Below are 22,328 nucleotides of genomic sequence, written 5' to 3' on the forward strand. Positions count from 1 at the left end.
ATGTTGACATTTTTTCTAATTTTATTAATAAAGACATTGAAATGTGTGCACACAAGTCTAAGTATAAAATGCTGCTTTAAGCTCTGGCTTCATTACACTAAAGCAAGCACAGGCAAACTGGCACTTTTGTATACACAGCTGTAATTACTTTACAGATCATTTAACTAATATTTCCTCTGTTCAGGCCGCCTCTGCCTCCCATTGCATGAGTTACACCTGTGTTGGGAAAGAAAACAAATGCATTAACAGAAATCCTTTTCTCCCTTTTAATCAACCATTTGTACATGTGATTCATCATCGTCCTGTAAGGAATTGCTACTGCAGGGGAACACTTCCTTTCTGAAAATTCCAGCTCCCCCTGCCTCCCCTGGAGCCTGGTGATATAGATGGGTCATTCAAATAGGTGGTGTTTACTTGTGATCCTATCTCGGGCTCTGGGCCAAAGAACAGGTATAGCCTTCTTCCCATATTTGAACTCAGTCCCTCACTTCTGTTACTAAAGAAATGGTGAGAGACTAGAAAGAAAAAAACCTATCCTATCCTAGGTCCACCTCCTCACCTTTTTTTTCCTTTAAAATACCAGATACCTGTATTTCAATGCTAGTGTCAAGTCTTCTACAGTGCTGAAATGATGCCAAACTGAACACAAATGCACCTAAGGATTTTTCTTAATAGAGAAATTGCAAACGATTTGTTGTCATGGTTTAACTACATATTGCATTACAAAAATCTGTAATACTTCCATAAACAACTTTGTTCATTTATTTTTTTTTAATCAGTGTAATAATAACTAGAAACCTTAAATGTACCAAATGGGAAACTGATATGTATTGTTAAAAGACTTCTAAACTTATCTCCTAACATTATTTTTTAAAATCTTTTAAAACTTTGTGAGTTTAAGATCTACTGCCACTTACTTTCTCTCCACTGCTCAGAACCAAGTGCCACACATAAGAAGTTTGCCTATCTTAAAAAATACTCAAACACACTGAAATGAAACTACAGAGCTCTTAGGGCAACACTGAAAGCTAGGGCCGGGATGCTGTGTTAGTCAAGGACTTAGAGCAAACACAGGCATGTAAGTAGTGTTTCATAGATGGACTCCACAGTAAGAAAGTACTAAAAACTTGTTTGAAAAAGCCTGAATTTGAGCAACCACAAACACTTACCTCTCTGTCTGTTGAACTGACGACCACGAACACCAGTTCTTAATGTTGGTGGCTGAAGTCTGACACGTCGAAATGGCTTAGGCTGATTACTGCTTGTGTCTGTAAAGAAACAGAAATGGAGGAAAAGAACGTCTGTGTTTAGTACAGTTTCTCACTACTAATGTTTACATGATTTGATACGCATTATGCTCTCAAATTTACTTCAAAATTATGAAAGTGCATCCTTATTGCATTGACATCTCTGATATGAATAAAAGCCTCAAAAGTAGTAAATTTGGGACTTCTTTCATTACCTACGCTAGGTGGTAAATTGGTAGCGACAGTGGTTTACTTACTGTTCTTTGGCAATTTAACTGAATGAAAAAAATTTAAATCTGACATCAAAACCCCCAGTGGATAGAATCACCAAAGTATCAGTAACTTTTGCTCCCTGAAGCATTATTCTTACTATGGCCTACTCTAGCTACTGCAGTCCAAGTAAAAATTGCTTGCCATTAAGATCATATGCATCAAAACATGTTCTTGCTCTAAGAATTCTATCTCATTTTGCGTATCCTGGCTAGCAGCAGTGCATGATACTGGTCTAAAAAGTTCCCACACTTAATGAAATGGTATGAAACAACTGTTTCCAGCAATCAACCTGTACCTGCAGATGAACTAGAAGGAGGATCTTGACTAGTTGAAGGAAGATCTGACTCATCAGATGCTTGAACAGATTCTTCTTCTTGCTGGCTATCAATCTCTAGGCCTGCCTCTGAAGTAATTCTGGAAGAGGAGGAGTGGGAGGAAAAACATTTAAGTGTATTCTCCATTTCAAAAAGCTCAAGAAAAAAAAAAAAAAGCATTATCTTGGAGCACAAAGATTCCTATGCAAGTGTCTTACCCCAGAAATTTTTACAGGTTTTATCCTGTTTTGTCCTGTCCCTGCAGCCCCAGTCATGAGAGATTTATCTGGCTTTTAGAAAAACGACAAAGTAATTTCCTTGACATTCCGCCCAACTCCAGAGGCATATCCAACATATCAGAGAAAGACACAGAAGCTATTTAATGGCAGTAACTAAAAAACCTTATGTGATGGCACTGTGGATGTTTAGGCAGGGGAAGAATGAAGTCAAGGGACCGCCACTGACTGGTTAAGCCTAAAGATCACTCATTGGTACAATAACTAAGTATTTTGAACTCTGTCTTCAAAAGACATAATGAAACAGCATTATAGAGCTGGAAAAAATGTAAATATTCAATTTAGTTTAAATGCAGCTCACTTTTTGGTATATATTTTATTTAGCTTGATTAGTAAATAAAAGCTATTAGAAGACAGTAAAACTCATAAATTGTGGGAACTATCTGTTGCCTACACTAGCAACAGACTGACATGCTCTCCTGGCAAGCTCAAGGCCCATTCCAAACTATGGATAGCTCTGTGAACCATTTAGCTCCTCTGTGGACATACTTCCAATTCTCCAAAGATTAGATGGTTTTGTAAGAAACAAATTTGAGACCTTAACATTAGAATACCCATTCTATGCTCCATCTACTTGGAGACAGATTATTGCAGTCCAAGCTGGTGCTGCATCAAGAAAACTGTGTGGCACATTTAACTTGCAGCAGTAACATTTTCTTATGACCAAACCTCCTACCTCCTGCAGTCAGTAGATAAAAGTTTCGGTAAATTTTGAATGACACATCTTTTATTATTATGCAACCAACAAAAATAAAATGTAACATAAAATTATAACTCATACCCTTTTAGATTTGTAATGTATTTGATTATAATACAAAATGCAGCAATTATTGTAAAAACTGCACTTGCAAAGTGTAAGACAACATCATTTTTCTATCAGATTCTTAAAAACTGCTTACTTCTCCCCTCCCTCATGCTACATCTTTTGTACTTCACTGCCTTAACTGAATCACTTCGTGATATATGCTTGCTTTGTAACAAGGAGTGATTTTCTCTATTAGCAAACAGGAATACTTTAGCCTTTATTCTACAAACCCCAGTCCTTCAAAACTGGGGCATTTACTATCAGTATTTGACTACTGCAGAGCCCTCTGCATTCTTAAAAAAATAAGGATTTTTTTTTTCCTGAGACTTTTGTATTAGCTATGTTAAATCAGAAGGAGAAAATCAGGAAGAAAACCTTCGGTTTTAGACGAGAAGGTCAGAATGTACTACTTCACAAAATTATTACATCCTGTTTGAGCTGTCCTTCCTACCAGAACAGGTTAAATTGAAAATGAATCACAGACACACTTGGATGAAAACAAATCATTAAAACATGACATCAAGTCTTAGTGAACCAAACAAGTCATAGTTTACCCTTCAGATTCTGCCTCTGCAAAAACTTCATCTCCATCATCACCCGCTCCAGCCTCTGTAGTGGTGGACAGACTGCCAGTAGATGTCGTAACCATTGGAACGGACTGAGAAGCATGCTCTGAAGCGTCTGCTGAGGCACTTTCAGTAAAAACTGTCACTGTACAGGAAAGGTAGTTTAATAAATATCAAGTTCGTTTTTATTTCCTACAGAAAAATCTATGGAAATCTTAGGCAGGTGTGGGAAAGGGCTAATGGAACGCCCCTGACATAGCAATAAGCACTACAATAACAATAATCCAATTCTTTTCTTGATAGGGTTTGCAGCCTAAGAATTTCCTGCCACTTACCTGGTGCTGCTACTTGTAATGGTGTTGTGGGAACACTACGACCACCTGATTCTTCCTCATGAGCGAGGAACAGTGGGGTTTCATACATTCCTAAACCTGCGACACAGAAAGTTTTAGTGACAATTAATATAGCCAGCTAAAAAACAGATTAACTGCCATATTCCCTCTGCACACTTGATGAAATCCATCAATTTGTACTGAAATATGCAGATCTGTTACTTGAAGTCATTTTGACTTACTGTCAGGGCTAATTATGACATGCAAAAAACCTTGATGAAAACATTACTACTTGTTTCACTTTCACCCTTTTCTTATGCCATTATTTTGCAGCGAGTTTCTTCCAAGAACAGCATACCATTCCATGCTGACCGGGATGCAGGGGAAAGGGACTGATTCAGGATGACAAAAACAATACGAATTGACTGGCCATCTCTTTGCAGGTAAGGATATATCCCAAAGATTTCTTTGCATTTGCTGTGTTCCCCTACTGTTCTACTACAGGAAAGCTACAAACAGTAAAACTCAAGTTAAAAAAACATTCCTTCAGTACTTCATCTCTCCTTATATAGTTTCTGGTGCGCAGCAGGCAACTCATCCTACATAAAATTTCAGCTTCTCTTGTTCACAAGCCTGCTGCTCCTACCCACAGCAGTTTTCTACTTTTTGAACCATTATGACAAGTAGAAAAGTAGCAGCTTAAAGGTGTCCTGGTTTTGGCTGCGGTAAAGTTAATTTTCTTCCTAGTAGCTAGTGCAGTGCTGTGTTTTGGCTTTGGTGTGAGAAAAATGTTGATAACGCACTGATGCTTTTAGTTGCTTCTAGGTAACGTTTATATTAAGTCAAGGACTTCAGTTTTTCAGGCCCTGTCATCAAGAAGGCTGGAGGAGCACAAGAAAACTGGCAGGGGACACAGCCAGGTCAGTGACCTGAACTGGACAAAGAGGTATTCCATACCACGGGACATCATGCTTGGCATACAAACTGGGGGGACTGGCCAGGGACTGCTGATCGTTGCTCTGGGTCTGGCTGGGCATCAGTCAGCAGGTGGTGAGTAACTGTATGGTGCATCACTTGTTTTCTTTCCCCTCTTCCCTTTGGATTTCATTCCTCTCCCTCCTTTTCATTATAACTGTTATTACTATTATTGTTCTTTCATTTTTATTTTATTTCAACTATTAAATTGCTCCTATCTCAACCCTTGAGTTTTACACATTCCTTTCCAATCCTCCTCCCCACTCCTCTGGGTGAGGGGAGAGCGAGCGAGTGGCTTCAGGGCACTTAATTACCTGCCCGGGTTAAACCACGACAGGAGACACCTTTTCACTTTCTGTTAGTCTCTCTCTGCTGACAATTATTTAAGAGTTGCAGGTTTCCACACACAAACGAGTACCTGAAGTAGAATTGCCATTTTATTGACTGCATTATTTGTTTTTCACTCTAATAACCATGGAAAAGAAAGTAAAAAAATGGTTTACCTCCTTGTGATGCAAGCTGACCAAGATCAGAGTGACTTGAGCTAGTTTGTGGCATATCTTCAGGGGGTCCAAATCTGAATCTAGGAACTCCAGCTACCTGGGGGGAACTATCAAAATAAAGATTTAAGGAATCCTGTGATTTTTCCAATGAGTGGGGCAAGGGGAGACTACCTTCTGACCAAAACAAGAGAACAAATTATGCATTAGACAAAATGAATTAATATTGACCAGAAAAAACAGCTACACTACTGCTAATTCAATAGCAATTACTCCTCAAACTTATTTGGAATGCATCCAAAAATCAGTAAAACAGTTCTGAACAGAATATTCTTCACTCATTCATCCTATGAGTTCTGAGAATTTTAAGTGGATTGTTGAACGTGTTCAGAACCACCCAAAATCCAAAACCAGAGGTAACTTTTCCTACTTTTATTGGTAATAATAGTGGGGAGGGTGGGGGTGAGGTGGAACAGAGAAGAACAACCTATATTTTTGTTTGATGTCTTCTTAAGTCAATAAGTTATAATACATTGGAGATTATCTGCCTCCTAATTTGCTAAGTTTTATGATACATAATTAAAAAAATATTACTTATTTGTAGATGCAGTCATCTACTGTACTACTTAGCATGTTTTAGCACATTACTCCAATCACAAGTTCATTTCACTTAAACTTATTTTTATTCCACTGAAAAATAGAAACAGAAGCCTTTTTTCTTCTTTACATCTACTTACTGAATGGCTTCTGCAAACCCATCTGTACGATGCGGAACTACAAGGGTCGGTGTGCTTGGAACTGTTCTGTCCTCATCATCAAAGAAGTGTTGCTGCTGGAAAAAGAGAGACTGATATGAGAGCCTACAATGTATTTCCAGTTGCTACCAAATCAAGTTAAAGGCTGGTTTGCTTTTTCCACACAGTTCAGCAAAACAAACACAGATTTAACTCTAACAAAATTCTTCTCTAATTTCAGACATCTAAATCTGAGCTAGTTATACAGATTAAAAAAAACAAAACAATGCAAACTAAAATAAACCTCATACACTTGCAGGACATCCATCTTTCAAAGAGTTTTTAGACATCCATTCCACGAGATCATCCTACCGTCAAAGTGCTATATCTCCCTGTTAACTACAAGGGAATCTTAGCTGAGTCACTCATAAATAGACAGGAATCATCTGTCTTAATACGGACTGCTGTAAGGTACCCATATAACAGGATTTTTCACAATGTGAATCAAGTCATGTATTCCCTATAGACCTGTGTCCTTTGTTCTTGCATTGACTAAAAGCCAGAAACCTCAGCCCCCTCTTCCCTCACCTTCTGTAAGACATTCTCTTCACCTCCCTGGCTTCCTCCCGTATCTTTCAAACCTTTCACTCCAAAGTACCCATAAGGACCTTCCCACGTGCTGTCACTGTCCAGGCAAAAGCAGTAGGTACTGAGGCCAATTCCAAGCAAAAACTGAATGACAGGTACATGTAAGCCAAGCAGAATCAAAAAATCTGAGCTGATGCCTTTGATCTCAGAAAAGATACTGTTTTAGTCAAGTCAGTCTCTCTCTCCTACCTCACTAATTTGCATGTGTTCTGTTAAATACAGTTTAAGTTGAATAAAGTGTTCAAAATTAGAGGAAGGAGACAGACAGAAAGCATAAATTAGCCTTATTCCTTCAGGATGAGGCTGGAAACATTTTTTTTCCCCCAGTAACATATCCTCTTTAAAAGACTGATTCTAAAACCAAGTAATTACAACCACCTTAGAAAAAAACAATTCAACCTCTTTGGAAGACCTTTGGCTTCCTGGCAGCTTTCTAGTATTTGCCTTCCATTAATACAAAATTTAAAGAGAGGAATTTATTTACTGCAAGACTACAAAAATTATCCCACCTCTGAAGTCAGTAGCTAGGCTTCTTTAAAAAAACAAACTAAACCCCAAGAGTTACGAATGGTTCCTCAATGCAGAGGCTGGAACTAGATGACCTTTAAAGGTCCCTTCCAACCCAAACCATTCTATGATTTTATGATTCATATACTTACCATCCCACCTATACCAGGAGTTAGCTGAAGTCCACGCCCCACTGACTGTCTTCGAGTCATCTGGATTCTCTTTATAATAAAGAAAAAAGTAGTAGTGTGAATGCTTTCCTGGAATTCTAGCAACATACTAGTGTTCAATCAGAGCCATGGATAATGGCTAAATGAGTAACTGTAACAATTACCCATTAGTGTACAACACTGCTCAGTACAGAATCACACCTTCTTAAAGGACAGACCATGGCAGCAGCTACTCCACATCTCATGTCTGCTGCCTGGTCTAACAATGAAAGAGAATCATGTAGGTTTAAATTCTGGGCAAGTGACATCACTATTTTACTTAACTTTCTATTGAGGACAGAAAACTTGATCACAGAACACAATGGTAAAGGATAATTTCAGTGTATTTTTGCAAAATTCATGTTGTGACATTTTCATTTACAAAAGCTATAGGTCTACATCAAAGCATAATCATGGATCAGGCATTGACTGCGAAGGGTTTAACTTAGAAAGTGAATGGCAACATTCTTTTGTGCAATCTGTGTTGGGGCAGAGACCAACAGAAACCAATCCGTCTCAGTTACACCCTGTTCAAGAACAGCTTTTGTAGTGGAAATATCAACAGTCACTGACTGAAACGGCACTGGTATAGTAATTTCAAGATACAAATCCATCATAAATGCCATACTGCTTTTAATGTTCCCTGCTCAGCCATATCTGCAGGATGAGACATGTTAAGTCAGTGTGCTCAAGTACCATTTTTAGAATGCTAAATGATGTAATCTATTTTTACAATAGACAGAATACTCAGGTTTTATTTAGAAGAAATCATACAGTGATTTTTTTTTTAAGTGTTCTGAACTGCTGGAGAGAGTTTATACCTGTACTGGGGGACCCAGTTCCTGAGGAGGAGCATGTATAGTTAGTCGTGGGGGCAGTGGATGTGGCGGTCTGCGTGGCGACTGTGGGGGCCGAGGGGCCTGTCTCTCCGAGGCAGACGATGGCTGCTGTTCTCTTGAACTTTCATGAGGAAAAGTGGACTCTGCAGCACTTGTACTCCCTTCTCCTAAAACGTAAAGAAGTATAGAGGGGTAAACCCATGACCTCCAAATTGAGCTGAAAAGATGAAGGCAAATCTTCAAATTCTGCTACCACATTAACACAGAAGATTTTTACCCTTGCAAAAGGGGGGACAGGTCAGTACTGTTATTCAAAAGTCACTTAAAAAAGGACTGGTGCCAGCTACATCAACACGAGCACCAGAACAGACTATTGACTATTCAAGTACTGATTTAGAGAGAGATTAATTTAGTGAGCAATCAAAAGCAATTTCAACAGCAACCAGAGCTTGCAGGGTTTTCAAAGGTACGTAGAATAAATCCAGAAAAGAACATTTCAAAAGAATCTACAACTCCGGTTAAAACAGTCTTTAGTATTCCACCTTATATTCTTAAGTGCGTATTTTAACACATGCATAACAGCTTTTACATTTTCCCCTCTTACAGACACAGGCTTTGAAAAACCATGGAATAACCATACCACTGTTTTGAGAATCTGCTGCCCTCTGGTTGCTTTCACCTCCTCCCATGCTCTCCTCGGTTTCTGTTCCTGGATCTGTACCATCAGCACCCTCAAAAAAGCACAAAACCGTAATATGACTTAGCATGAAACAACTTACAGGTTGTAAAGAGAATATAAAAGCAGTAAAAAGGTATTCAGAAAGTAAACAAAGTGAAATATATGAAAATCTTAATATATTCCTGTTAATATCTACAAAATCAGGTAAATGTATGCAACTTCATGAAATTTCAGAAGTTTTGCATATCTGTACATACAAAAACACGAACAACTTAGCCATCACCACTTAATAATAATAGACAACGCGATATCCAGCTTTTGCAGAAACTGCTTTACTAGCTTTGCAACTACAGTATTTGCTGGCTCCTGTACTTTGCATTTTCATTCAGTCCTCTTAAAACATTCAAAGTTGATTTTTCTTGTTAAAACACTAGTTATAACAGAAATTACTATTACCTACTGGCAGCTTCAATTTTCTGGGATGAATTCACACTAAGATCTTGTCTTTCAAGCATTCACATCTGTGCAGATGCATTACACCACCAATTTATTCCAGGAAAACTAACAGGCTATAAATAAAATGTACAAATCTCACCTCAGCATCATCTGCTTCATATCCATCGTTACCATCAGCACTACCAGTTCCTTCATTACTGTCATCACCTTCATCTCCCATACCCGTGTCTTCATCATCATCCTCGTCTTCCTCTTCTTCATCCTCATAGTCCTATGAAAAGACCATAAAAAAGCCTTAAGGAAGTGTGGAAAGGGTAGTGGAACAATTTCAATTCTTGCAGTGGTACTTTGTGGTACACAGACCACCTCTGTCTGTGGATCTCTTTCTGAAGGTGTACACCATTTATTATCCACAGAGTACATGTATGTATTTTTCAATTGCTGTGGTAGGTTGACCTTGGCTGGCTGCCAGACACCCACCCAGCCACTCCCCAACTCCCTCTTCAACAGAACAAAGGTAGAAACTAAGATGGAAAAGCTTGAGGGTCAAGATAAAGGCAGGCAGATCATTTATTAATTACCATTACAGGCAAAACAGACTCAACCTGGGGAAAATTAATTTCGTTTGTTGTCTATTTTAAATTGAATTGGATGGTGAGCAACAAAGACAAAAACTGGAAGACCTTCCCCCCGCCAACAACTTCTTCCCAGGGTCAACTTCACTGCCTCATTCGCAACTCCACTTCTTCCCCCATCCCACTCCAAGCAGGGCAGGGGGGACAAAGAACAGGGGGTTGTGGTCAATCCGTAACAGTTCCTCTCAGCTGTAATCCTTCCTCCTCACACTTTTTCCCCTGCTCCACCATGGGTCCTCTCCACAGACTGCAGTCCCTCAAGAACTATTCCCAGCAGTAAATCCTTCCCACTGAAGGGCTACCGTCCATCAGGATAAACCTGCTCCTGCACTGGCTCCTCTCCATGGGCCATGGTTCCTGGGAGCAGAGCCTATTCCTCCATGGGCTGCAGTTTCCCTCAGGGAATCCTCCTCTCAACAGTCTGCAAGAAAATACCTGCTCCGTCATGGTCTCCTCCATGGACTATGAGGAATATCTGCTCTGATACCTGAAGCACCTCCTTCCCCTCATTCTTCTTTAAGCTTGGTGTTTGCAGGATTGTTTCTCACTTACTTCTCCCCCGCTCCACACACTCACTCTGCCATGCAGCGTTTTGTCTTTTCTTATACATGTTTTCACCAGCTGATGGGCTCAGCTGTGTCCTGAAGTGGAGTCACTGCAAAGCCAGCTGGAACTGCCTGTGTCCAGCACGGGGCAGCCCCCACCCCTCCTCACAGAAGACACCCTTCTATGTTAAATAGTCATTGATAATCTAGAGGCACTGGGGAATTTTATGACTTTAAAAAAAATTTAACATCAAGCTGAATTAGTAAGTATCTTTAGAATGCTAGAAGTTCAGGCTACATAAATACAGACTGTTTATACAGTCACAAAAAATATTTTTTCATTAAATTAGTCCTTCCAGGTAAGCTTTATGTCTGACCAAAGACAAAATCATAAATAAAGTAGTTCATAAAGAAAGTAACTCCATGATATACATACTTCCTGCTCGCCTTCATTTTCTTCATCATCATCATCTTCATCATCACTATCAATTACAATGACATCATCTCTCTTGGACTGACCATCTTGAGATGAAGAAGTGTTTTGTTGATCTGACTGAAGAGGTCCAAGATCTATGGGGATAGACTGGGAAGTTTCTTCACTATCCTCCATAGGAGTGTATTCCCCTTGTGTAACACCCTGTAAAAGACAAATTACCAGAAGAAAAAAAAAAATGAAATGCAGCACATACAATCCTTAAAATGTTCTTCAGAAAAGTGTCCATTGTATTTCTAAGTTTCCTGTTTCCACTCCTAGCTCTCAACTTTGAGACCTCAAATGGAGGTCTTTACAACAAGTATTTTGTCTTTCACTTTCCAAATCCAATTTGCGATGGGTGCCATCATGCAGGATGCTGTATCACGTATGATGCATTTGCATGCACATCCATAAAATGCTGCTGTCTAAATGTTTACCCATCTATTTCAAATAACCAAGGAGCTACTCAGCAACACCCACACAATAAACAAATACAGATACACAGAATATTGTTGACGGCTAAGGAAGCACTCTGCCCTTAGAAGAAGAGAAACGGACTGTGATACTTACAAGAGAAACACTACTTATTGCTGTTTCTTAATAACTAAGATAGGAGAGAACAAAAGAGAATGCTACAGATGACTGTCACCAAGCCACTACAGACAACTAAAAGCCTCCCCAGGATCAAGGAACAACTCTATTTCTTCTAAGCATGAGCTCTGAACTGCTGTTTTAAGAGTTCTTTTGGTCTGGAGGAACAGTAATGCAATTCACATAATAGCCAGACACAGAGCTACAGCAAACAGTTCTCTTCCCATTCAGCACACACGTATAGTCAAAATATTAGAACCCAACCTGTCAAGTATGACTGGAAGTGTTTAAAAAAAACCTCAAAAAACAAATGCATCACGGAAAGTCCCCAACAACCTTCTTAAATTATTCAGGACTCTACTGTAGACATTTTGTAGCATTCAAGACTTTTGGTTTACATACCACAACTAGGTTGTTATTTTCTGTACATGTCACTTTAATGTTGCAAATGGTTGTGTAGTAGCAGAATTCAAATAACCACATTGAGTACCAGAAGTGTTAATTAAAGAATGTTTAAAGATACTTGTGAAAAGAAAGCACGCAGCTGGGATTCGATGGGGAGATAAATGTTTGCCATACCTTTTCAACATGTAAAGTAAAAAAATGCCTGACTAAAGACTCAGTAGCCACCGTTGCTTGAAGAAAATAGATTCCATAGGTTTTGCCTAGTTAGGGAATTACCGTAACACCTATGCTCATTTCTGAGGTAAAAGGAGATTACATTCATGGTTTTCTCTTATATTTGACTCTCATAACACAGCTACAATGGGCATTTTACAGAACAAAATCAACTTTTTTTTTCCTTTGTTTAATCACATTGTGTCTCATCTAACACCAAGCTTGCTCAAGGATTTGTCAAATCTTTCTGTAAAAGAAAAGCCAGAAAGCAAAGAGAAGTATTCTAAAGGAATAAGCGAGGAACTGAAAACTCCAGTTCCATTTTAAGACTGTGACTCATTTAACCTCTGTATCCCAGTTTCACCACATAAAACTGGTCTTAAAGATACTAGGATTTCTAAAACAACGTATCAAACTACAATTCAAAACTGCAAAGCTTCATTAACATTCTGAACGTTACTTAATATAGGTACATGAAGAAATGCAATAAAAATTGAGTATTTATCCTTAAACATTGGAAGTCTAAACTTTAAAAGGTTATAAGTAGTTTCCACCGATTTGAGATTTCACTTCTAAAAATATTGAGAATTTAAAAAAAAAGCCACCTAAAAAAATAGCTCTTTCTGCTGAAATAGCAGGTGGGGTTTTTTTTGAATATGCTTACTTCTCCAATTGAGTCTTGTGAGTCTTGATTGTATGTTTGAGCTTCTACCTCACCATCAGTGCTCTCTTCTGCTGTCACTTCCTCCTGAAAGAATATACATTTTTCTTGTTTAAAACACATCATCAGCCCTGAAGTTTGGTTCTTTAATATGTTTGAGATTTATTTTTTTTAATATCTTTTCCACAAAGATTATGGGCAACATTTTGTTCCCCTTCTACTATTATTCCTCAGCTCTGCTTTTATCTAGCACCCCACCTCTCTGCCCCAGAGGAATAAAATTTCCCTGGTGCAGTCCACTGGACCCTAGTGTCTTTAAATCTTTTCAGGACCAAAACCAAACACTCAAGGTTTCCCATTCCACCTCCATTTTCTCAGGTAATTAAGTGATAATGTTCTCACACAATCTTGCTCCTTTCTGTTATGCAACATCCCTTTCATACAGAATTAATAAAATGCCTTTGACTTCCTTAACACTATTCATGAGTTGCCTGCTGTGAGGTTCTGTGAAGTTGATTTATTTTTTGCAGGACATCCCAATTCCCTCACACCAGTTTTTCACATCCACCTCCTCCAAGCTTTTCCGTCAAACTCATCTTTGCTTCCCTGGCATCTCAAGTACACCATATTTTATTACAGAATAACTGTAGATAATGACCTTCCAGGCCACACATGAAAAATTTTTTACCTTCCTCCTCCTCAGTGCTAGGATATAGCCCTCTCTCTTCCACCTTAGTTCACCGAGATTCGCGTAATTCATTGCAACTGGTAGAACCTCTACCTTTTACAATACTCAAACATAATTGCTTCCTCCCCAGTAGATTATAAAGTCACATTAAAAATTAAGTGACTTGCTTTTGAAGTAATATACTTGTTCTTCCCATTAAAATCTTCCAAAGGGACAGACTAAGTGGTAGCATTTTATGTTCTTGCAAACCTCAGGTCCGACTCTCTGTATGCTTCTCATCTTCTTTGGAAGAGGTACATCCACTGTTTCCTCCGAAATTTGGTCTGAGTTTTCCACAGTGTTATCCTCCTCTTCTTCCCGTGGACGTTTAGACAGTGAAGAACTTGGGGTAGCTGAAACTTAAAGACAGCCTCTCAGTTATTTTCAGAACAATGTACAAAACAGAAAAATCAAAAGGTTTGGTGCTTTTCTCTGGAAGATGGACTCTTTTTCTGCATTGAATGACAACACACAGAATCAGATAGAATCACCTTGTGCCATTTCCTAGGACATGAAAATATTAGCCCCTTTTGTTACAAGCTTTATGCTCTTGAACCTGTACTCACAACCTAACTGACTTCAAATGTAAGCTTCAGGGTGCAACTAAAATACTTTTTCCAACATCTTTGCTTTTGATAAGTACACCTAAAAGTTTAAGAGTATCAGCCAGGAAACAAACAAACAAAAAAGTAGTTTACAAAAGCATAATTTGGGGAAAAAATGCCCTACACCAAAATCTACATTATGTAGGGAAAAACAGATGTAGAACAGTATATCACACTGAGTAGCTTTAGAGTTCTTCTCTACATTATATATTGCAGCTTAAGAGCTTACTCATGACTCCTAAAATTAACCTCACTCCAACAGTACCATGGAAAGAGGCAGCAAGGTTTAATGTGTTAAACCCCAATGCTACTTTGAATAGATAAACAAACACGTGAATATTTATTTTCTGCTTTAAGGAATGCAGTGAGAACAGCATTTCAGAGGTACCATTTCTGAAGGTTCAAGAAAAGAGCCAAACCTCAGAAGTTTGTAAAACGTGCAATAAACTATGGGAGGGAGGGGGGAAGAGCAAATTCTTTCACTGAAGTTAGGCCTGGTTTGACAAGGGTCCAAATGGAGCTACTTAAAAGGAACTATTCAAAAAGGCAGGCCTATAAAATAAAACTAACCTGTGCCAAACACTGCTGTAGAAGTGGAAGGCCTCTCTATTTGAGAGCTCTGTACAACTTCTACAATGGTAGGGGATGGCTCCTGATTAGCAGGCTCAATCTGAGGATGACTTTGCTGAGTGGGCTGCACAAAAGCAGTCGCTTGCGTCTGCTGCTGAACAGTCAAGATGGGCTGAGAGAGAGATGTCTGAACATTAGGACTGGTGGAACGCACAGACCCACTAGTGCTTCCAAAGACTGGTACATGCTCCACAGGTCCTTCTGATTGCATAGCTGAAAGGCAAACAGTAGCACATTCAACTGTCTTCGTATTATCTAGCACAGTTCACATACTCCATTTCAGAATGCCCTACACAAACAGCTTCAATGTTTTGCACATTGAGTTAACATCACTTATACCCATCTTCAGTTGAGGAATGATGAACTTTGTTGCCACAGAAGTGGTCATAGAAGTGCCATATTGAAAGAGATGCAGGGAAAATAAAACTATCTGAGATGCTTTCAAACTAGTGATCACCAAGGTTTCAAGACAAAGGTAGCATTTATGATTACTGTAGATCCTCACGCTATTCTAAAATGCTTACCTTCCTGAGTCTCCACTTGTGTTGTAGGCATAACTGTGGCTGTTGGAGTAGTGGTAGGATTAGTGACTGTAGCAGGAGTAACCATTGGACGGATACTGGCTCTTGGGGTAGACTTATTCCCAGCTATTGCAGCAGCAGTCACTTTACTTGGAGTTGACACAACAGGAGTTGGTTTAATATTTGCTGTTGGTGGATCTGAAGTGCTAGCACTGAAAAACAGGGTATTGGTTTCACGATGGTAGTGCAGAAAGCAGATTTTAAAAATACCAAATGTAAATATATTATCATAGCCAGAAATACTAATTTTTAAAGGTTTAAAATTTAAAAGCTTGACAAGGGCATAATGAATTGTCTTCCAAAATTTGTTTATAGTTAAAAAAGAAAACAGACAGACACACTATGCCATCAGTAGCATTTTGTCCAGCTTACAGGTTTGACAGGTTTCTTCAAAGGTAATCAACTAGAAATCTGTAGGCAGATCAAGAGACGTAGTGCTTAGCCATGATAGGTCTTTATTGCAGTGATACATCTTGCATTAAAGCTAACTGATTCACTCAATACAGAGAAAGCAACACCATTTCCTGGTTGAGACAAAGATCAACCAAATTTTAGGAGGCATTTCTGAAAGCCTTGCTTTCAAAAGGATGCTGTCATAAAAACTGAGGGGAATTTCTCACCTGGACTTAGTAATACCTTAATATTTCCCATTTCAGAGCTTAGCCATTTGACTATTTTATCATTATTATGTTAGTTACCACCTATTTAGTCTGTTTCTCATGTTTGAGATTCTTGCCCCCCCATCCAAAAAAGGTTAAAAGTAACAAAAAACTGTACAACTTCAAGAATCTTGAAAGATTTTAAAATGTCTTTTAACTGTACAACTTCAAGAATCTTGAAAGATTTTAAAATGTCTTTTATGTTTCCCAGATACCATGTTCCTGGTGGTTAATATGACAATTTAACAGCTTAAAAGCTTTATTGATTAAATATAGCTGGGAAAACAGGAGGAACATTATGTCAATCAGTATCTTCAAAGTTGCTTAAGAAAAATTGAGAAAAGTCAGTGGCTTACTAAAAAAAGCAGCAACTAGATAAAGACAGGAGAAAGAAACACCAACCACAGAAACTGCAAAACTCCCAAACCCTTCAACTCACATTCCTCTTTCACCTGAAGCTGGAGTAGACTTGAGTGAGATTTGCCTCTGCTGTTCTGGGACCTATTAAGTAAGAAACAGAACCATCATGCCATGGACATACCAAACAACAAGCAGTTTGATAAAACACTTAAGCCAGACAGATCTATCTTTGCAAAGAAGTCTGTTAGGAAACGACTGTTAAGTGTACCTAGTCAGACTCCATGATTATTGCAAATTCTCCAAATCAAATCATATCAGTCATACCAATTATGTAAAGCAATTCAGTAATTTCTCATGTATTTTCTGAAGCTGTTGAGACAATAGCAGCTAGGACCCATTATACTGAACGCATAGATAAAAAGACAATAGAGTGCAAATCGTTCATTGACTGATTCGCAATGAATGATATAACTGCATGCTTCTTAGCACCAGTAATTCTGACTATGGCAGGAAGTAACTTTTAGATTAAGTTCTGAATCCTTACTAAAGCTAACTTGTGTATTTCCAAAATGAGGGGACAGTGGAATTTGAATAGTGCACCGTTTGTTGGGCTCACTAGTATTATTTTTGTTTGTTTGTTTTCAAGCGTAGGAGTCCTATGATAAGAATTTTCTTACAGCATATTAATATGCTATTCAGGATGTTTAGAGATAACACCTTCAGGTAAAGTAGTTCTGACTATTAACTACTGTATACACAAAACCAAACCAATCAGCCAATGGTGCTTGTACTGACAGCGGTTGTCCTCATTCAGTTACAAGAGTTGCGAGCTGCTTGTTTCCTCTCACACAGCTAGCTAAAAGGATTTTGTACCTTGTTTGTAGACTCTGGTGGCTCATCTCGCTGTTCATGGTGTCGCTCTTGCTGCTCTCTAAGTTCTCTTTCCAGACGGCAGATTCGACCTTCATATTGTGATTTGAGTGCACTCATCCGCACCTCCAGTTCAGTCTTCTGCTCTTCTAATGAACTGCTCTTTTGCTTCCACTCTTCATTTTCTTTTGTTAGCTGTTCTTTTGTACCTAATCGAATAGGAAAGAGTTCAGTTTTGCCACTGTAAAGCTGCCTACTAAGTTCCTGCATGCTGAATACCTGGCTGTTTTAACAGGTTACTGAAGTACCTTGAATTCTTAAAAATGTTAAGTTATCAAAGGAGCTCTTAGAGGCAATTTTAACTCTTGCATGCCATTTTTCTATTTAATTGCAATGAAATAAATAAAAAATAGAAAAATATATAGTACATAAATAAAAAATTAAATGAAGAAGTAATCACAAGAGAACAAGATGTTTTCAGCATGCTCTCACAACCATCATTCCTCCAAACATCAGTTAAAAATAAAGGAGGCATTATGTTTTGCACTTGTGTATTTAGGGAAGGGGAGAATTACCTAAGCTGCTAGTAGTGTCAATCTGCTCTAATCAAGACAAGGATTAAAAAAAAAGGGTGTTTATCTTGTTGGCTGGTCAAAACTAAGCAAAACTTTTTTTTTACCTCCAGTGTACAGCGAAGTTATATACTTGTATCATCTTTTGAAGAAGTTAAAACTTAATTTATAGAACAATTCCTGTAGCATCTAATCCAGGAAAAACTCTGACGTAAAATATGAAGTAGGCCATATTTACACAAGCATCCTGTCTAAATGCTTTTTCATAGGAATAATCAAAAACTCAAACAGAAGGCAACAAGGAATAATCAAAAACTCAAACAGAAGGCAACACCTTAAGGATAGAGAAAAACATAATATTGTAATACCAGCTAACTGTGCAATTTTCTGCTTGGCTGCAAGCAAGGTCTTCCTAGTTTTCTCTTCCTTCTCGGTGATCTGTTGCCTGAGTTGTTCTTCCTGTGTAGTCTTCTCTTGCAGATCTTGATGAAAACGAGCAAGTTCTGATTGTAGCTGTGTTATCTGCTCCTGAAGATTTCTGACTTCAGTTTCCTTTTCTGCTATAGTCTACGGAGAAAGAGACTTGCAACTATTGGCCACAACCAGCTACTTTGGCAAATACACAGCCTAACAAGCTCGCAGAACCTAGTATCGGCTGGCCACTGTACTAAGGTTAAAAGGCGCCTAATAAACAATAGGGGAGTCCAACGCTCTCTGAATGCAACAGCTGAAAGATTAGCATTCTCTTTCCTAATTACGTATTCCAAGAAACAATGTGAGACACACTAGACACAGGGTTTAAAACAGCTTTGAGGTCCCTTGTTCCCAAGAAGAGAGAGGCACAAATAGGTCACTTCACGTATTCATGTGTGCATGCACACACACAGAAAACCACCCTCACATTCTACACGGTTACACCTTTAAGACTGCAGTAGAGTTTAGGTGTCTCAAACTGTTCACTGTTCTTACCTTTTGTAAACTTTCAACCTGAGCCTCCAAAGCCTTTGTCTTCCCTTCAGCTTGACTGAGAGTGTCTTTCAGCTCTTGTACTTCCTGGACAGAAACCTGTTCTTCTTGTTGTTCTACAAAAGACTGAGTTGATGCTTCAGCAACCATCTGAAATATGTTAAGCGGTATCAGGCTGAAGGGTACTACTCGATTAGGATGTAATTTCTTTCACAAGTTGCTTTTGCATGCAAACTGATAGTTTAAAAAAGATCTGGGCAAAACACAGAACTTCTAATGAACACTATAACTCCATTAAGAATACTGCAAAATATTAAGTGATGTGTAGACCATGATTTGTGGCAGTTTGAGCTAACAGCAGAATAAATGATGTAATTTTCTACTTTTCACAGGTAAGTATTCATACAGTACTGTACTAAGGGAACGTGAAGATCATTAGCTAGATTACGCATGACTCTAGATGAAAACACACTCTTTTTTAATAAGCTTGTTTGTTTGTTTGCAAAGAAATTATATCTACCTTATCATGCTGTGCTTTCAGCTCTTCATACTGGGTCTTGTACCGGCGCCCGATTTTCTTGACCTGGGTTATAGTTTTCACTTTTTCTTGTATGTCAGCGACTTTTGCATCTAGTTCTTTCTGCAAAGTATCCTTTTCCGTTCTTATTTTACTTACTTCATCCTTCAGGCTCTGAACAAGATTCTGGCTTGTAGTCAAGGATGCATTAGTTCTAAATCACAACAGATTAGAGGATGATGCAAATGAAATGTTTTGAAATAATCCATACGTTTCAAAATTGATCATTTATGTAATATCACAGGCATTATCTGTAGTGAATTCCATTTTCTAGGATTTTGCAATACAAATAAGTATTTGTAGAATACAAACTTTTCTACAGTACATTAGTTTAGACTGAGTTTAGCTAAAAAGGTAACTTCCAAAACAATCCTCACTTCACTTTACCTGCATTTTATCAAGCCACTGTAAGAATACCAAAGGTTTCATAGTTACATGGAGACAGTTAAGAAATTAAACTTCCAGATACAGCTTTGTTTAAAATACTTTGCTTTGCACAAAGCTTTTTACCAACTGACTTATACCACACCTGGCTATTTCTGCTTTAAGCCTGCCTGTTTCTTCACTCATCTGTTGTATACGCTTGGTGTTTGCTTCCTTCTCTGAAAGCAGCTTCCGATACTCTTCAAGATCAGTGTCCTTCTGTTGACTCAATAAATGCTGAAAGGTTGAGAAAATAGTTTGCATTTTTTAAGATGATTATGCAGTTATATCCAGAAGATCTCTTTGAATTAGAGCTACTCCTTTTGCATTTTGATTTGGAATGCCTACGAATTAGAATAGCTTATTTTGAAGCTGCATAAACAATGCTTCATAATTCAAATACATTTCTTAGTTTGCTGTGTTTAAGAAAATTTAAGCTTTTTTTAGTTTGGTTTTTCCCCTCCCCCAAACCATCTTTGAAAACACGCATTCCCCACCTGAGTCCGGGCTTTCCAACGTTTAACATCTTCTTCCAACAGCTTTTTCTCCGCCTGTAACATTCCGCTTTTCTCACTGAGTTCAGCATTAGACTCTTGTAGAGGTAGAATGTCCGCCTCAAGCTTGCGTACCTGAAAAAAACCACAACTGGGGATTAAACTTCCTGGATCTTATGAGACTAAAAGAAATGGAATATGGTAGATCTTGAACAATGATAGTAAAAGGGACAGAGAGAGAAAAATCAACACCCTCAAGAAGTCATGATATAAATTCTTTTCCAGCTCTCTGCCTTCTAGTGGCCAGCTAGGGGCAGAGAGAAGGATGAGGAGCAAGAGCAGGGGATGATCCTACAGAAAGGAAAAAAAAAATATGTACAACTTCACAATCTTAGATTCTCATTCTTTGTACTTTTGTACAGGAAACAGATTATTAATTACATGTTAGAAGCCAAGCAATGCTGCACTGGATTCCATTAAAATAACTGATGCGTAGAAATGCGAGGAGGCTGTTTCTCCCTTTTAAACTCTTAATAAAGCTGTGGTCTGCTTTATATGTAATCCTGTTTCGTTTTTCATTTATCTGCTGATAATATCCTTGTTCCTAATATACCTCCAGCCAAGGAAAAATGCTGGATAAAATGATTTTTAGTTTAATTTAAATGAAAATGAACTTTCAACTTCTCAATGTTCTAGGTGGACTAATGTCTTCTAAAATTCTAAATGGAAAGCCTCCTCATCCGTGTATGACGTAAAGGAATAATCACAATCTAAATCATGTATTTATTGTAATTAGCAATGGTATACCCAAACACTAAGTCATCAGCTTCAATATCTGAAAAATTTACATCAGCCTCAGCACTAACCTTTGCTTGAATTTGTTGTTGCTCTTGTTCTAGCCTCTCCTTCTCTTCTCTTAGCATCTTATTGGTTTCTATCAGTACATTCATGGTCTCAGTTTTTTTCATTAATTCTTCATGCTGTGCAATGGTTTTTGCTGTTACCTTTTGAAAAAGATTTAACTCAGTCATTTCTTTTGCTTGCATATGCATACACATTTACCTGGATCTGGCATTACACCAACCTGGAAATCTATCATAGCATAATTATCATTATCTCACATGTACATTCAAAATAAGTATCGCTTAAGAAATAGGAGATGGGGAAAGAATTGAGAAATTATCTGTATTTTCCCTATTTATGTGACTTTGCAATTGCCACACTGCTTCACAGGACTCTGAACAAGATCCCCCATTTGGCTATACAGCAACCCCAGTTTAAAAGCACCTGATTCCTCCAAAACTTCACTTTTGGGCACAGGCAGCAAATACAGGGAGTAGACCATAGAGAACAGCCTTCTTCACTTACTGAAATCATAAGCAATAATATCCAACCTTACCTGCACCTTCTCTCTCTCAGCATTGAGACTGTCCTGCAGTTCCTGCAGTTCCCTTTCCAGGTGCTCCACTCTCTGACGGTAACGCAAACTCTCCACTTGAGCCACCTCAAATCTAGTTTCTGCAATCTCCTTTTCTCGACGTATAAATCTGCAGTAAGAAAATGAACAACACATCATTGATGCATTAATGAAAATGCAAGGCAAAGCATTTTAAGTCAAAGCATCTTATGTCTAAAGGTCAAGTACAGAAATTGGTTCAGAAAGACCCAAAAAGAAAATGGTAGATGAAAATTCTTGAAAATCTATACAGACCCCCTAAAAACCACGATGAGGAAAAAAAAAAATCTATGAAACTTTCTTGCCAATCACAATTGCTAAAATCTCATTTAGCTTCCTGTCATAACCAACTCACATTTTTTTCCTAGGAGTAGAAAGAAATCTATATTAGTTACTGACGTAGTACAACCACCTCCTACCTAGGAAAAAAGTGCTTAAATTTTATAAATTATCCTTCAAATATAAAGTAGTACAGAACTATTTAATTTGGCAACTGATTTATA

The 22,328-nt window shown here is 38.2% G+C and overlaps 1 protein-coding gene across 3 annotated transcripts in view; it reads right to left on the reverse strand.

The window, feature by feature from the left end:
• Position 1: 1 nt before the first annotated feature.
• Positions 2–22,328, reverse strand: part of TPR (translocated promoter region, nuclear basket protein) — a 42,666-nt gene continuing 20,339 nt past the window's right edge. The window contains exons 27-51 of one of the 3 annotated variants that reach the window (XM_080406447.1): positions 21,769–21,916; positions 21,236–21,373; positions 20,373–20,504; positions 19,982–20,112; positions 19,396–19,606; positions 18,879–19,025; positions 18,278–18,476; positions 17,341–17,546; positions 16,547–16,608; positions 15,392–15,600; positions 14,808–15,080; positions 13,843–13,991; positions 12,909–12,992; positions 10,997–11,197; positions 9,520–9,651; positions 8,886–8,976; positions 8,228–8,412; positions 7,350–7,418; positions 6,046–6,137; positions 5,312–5,418; positions 3,837–3,932; positions 3,490–3,646; positions 1,816–1,934; positions 1,170–1,268; positions 2–216 (exon numbers count right to left, since the gene is read on the reverse strand). In XM_080406447.1, coding sequence (XP_080262573.1) covers positions 161–216; positions 1,170–1,268; positions 1,816–1,934; positions 3,490–3,646; positions 3,837–3,932; positions 5,312–5,418; positions 6,046–6,137; positions 7,350–7,418; positions 8,228–8,412; positions 8,886–8,976; positions 9,520–9,651; positions 10,997–11,197; positions 12,909–12,992; positions 13,843–13,991; positions 14,808–15,080; positions 15,392–15,600; positions 16,547–16,608; positions 17,341–17,546; positions 18,278–18,476; positions 18,879–19,025; positions 19,396–19,606; positions 19,982–20,112; positions 20,373–20,504; positions 21,236–21,373; positions 21,769–21,916 — 3,493 coding nt within the window. In that variant the 3' untranslated portion in view covers positions 2–160. Of the gene's footprint in view, positions 217–1,169; positions 1,269–1,815; positions 1,935–3,489; positions 3,647–3,836; positions 3,933–5,311; positions 5,419–6,045; positions 6,156–7,349; positions 7,419–8,227; positions 8,413–8,885; positions 8,977–9,519; positions 9,652–10,996; positions 11,198–12,908; positions 12,993–13,842; positions 13,992–14,807; positions 15,081–15,391; positions 15,601–16,546; positions 16,609–17,340; positions 17,547–18,277; positions 18,477–18,878; positions 19,026–19,395; positions 19,607–19,981; positions 20,113–20,372; positions 20,505–21,235; positions 21,374–21,768; positions 21,917–22,328 lie in introns of all 3 variants that reach the window. The other 2 variants (XM_080406446.1, XM_080406445.1) reach the window with 2 other exon arrangements.

The sequence above is a fragment of the Falco punctatus genome (genome assembly GCF_963210335.1).
Source record: "Falco punctatus genome assembly, chromosome: 11".
Lineage (NCBI taxonomy): Eukaryota > Metazoa > Chordata > Aves > Falconiformes > Falconidae > Falco > Falco punctatus.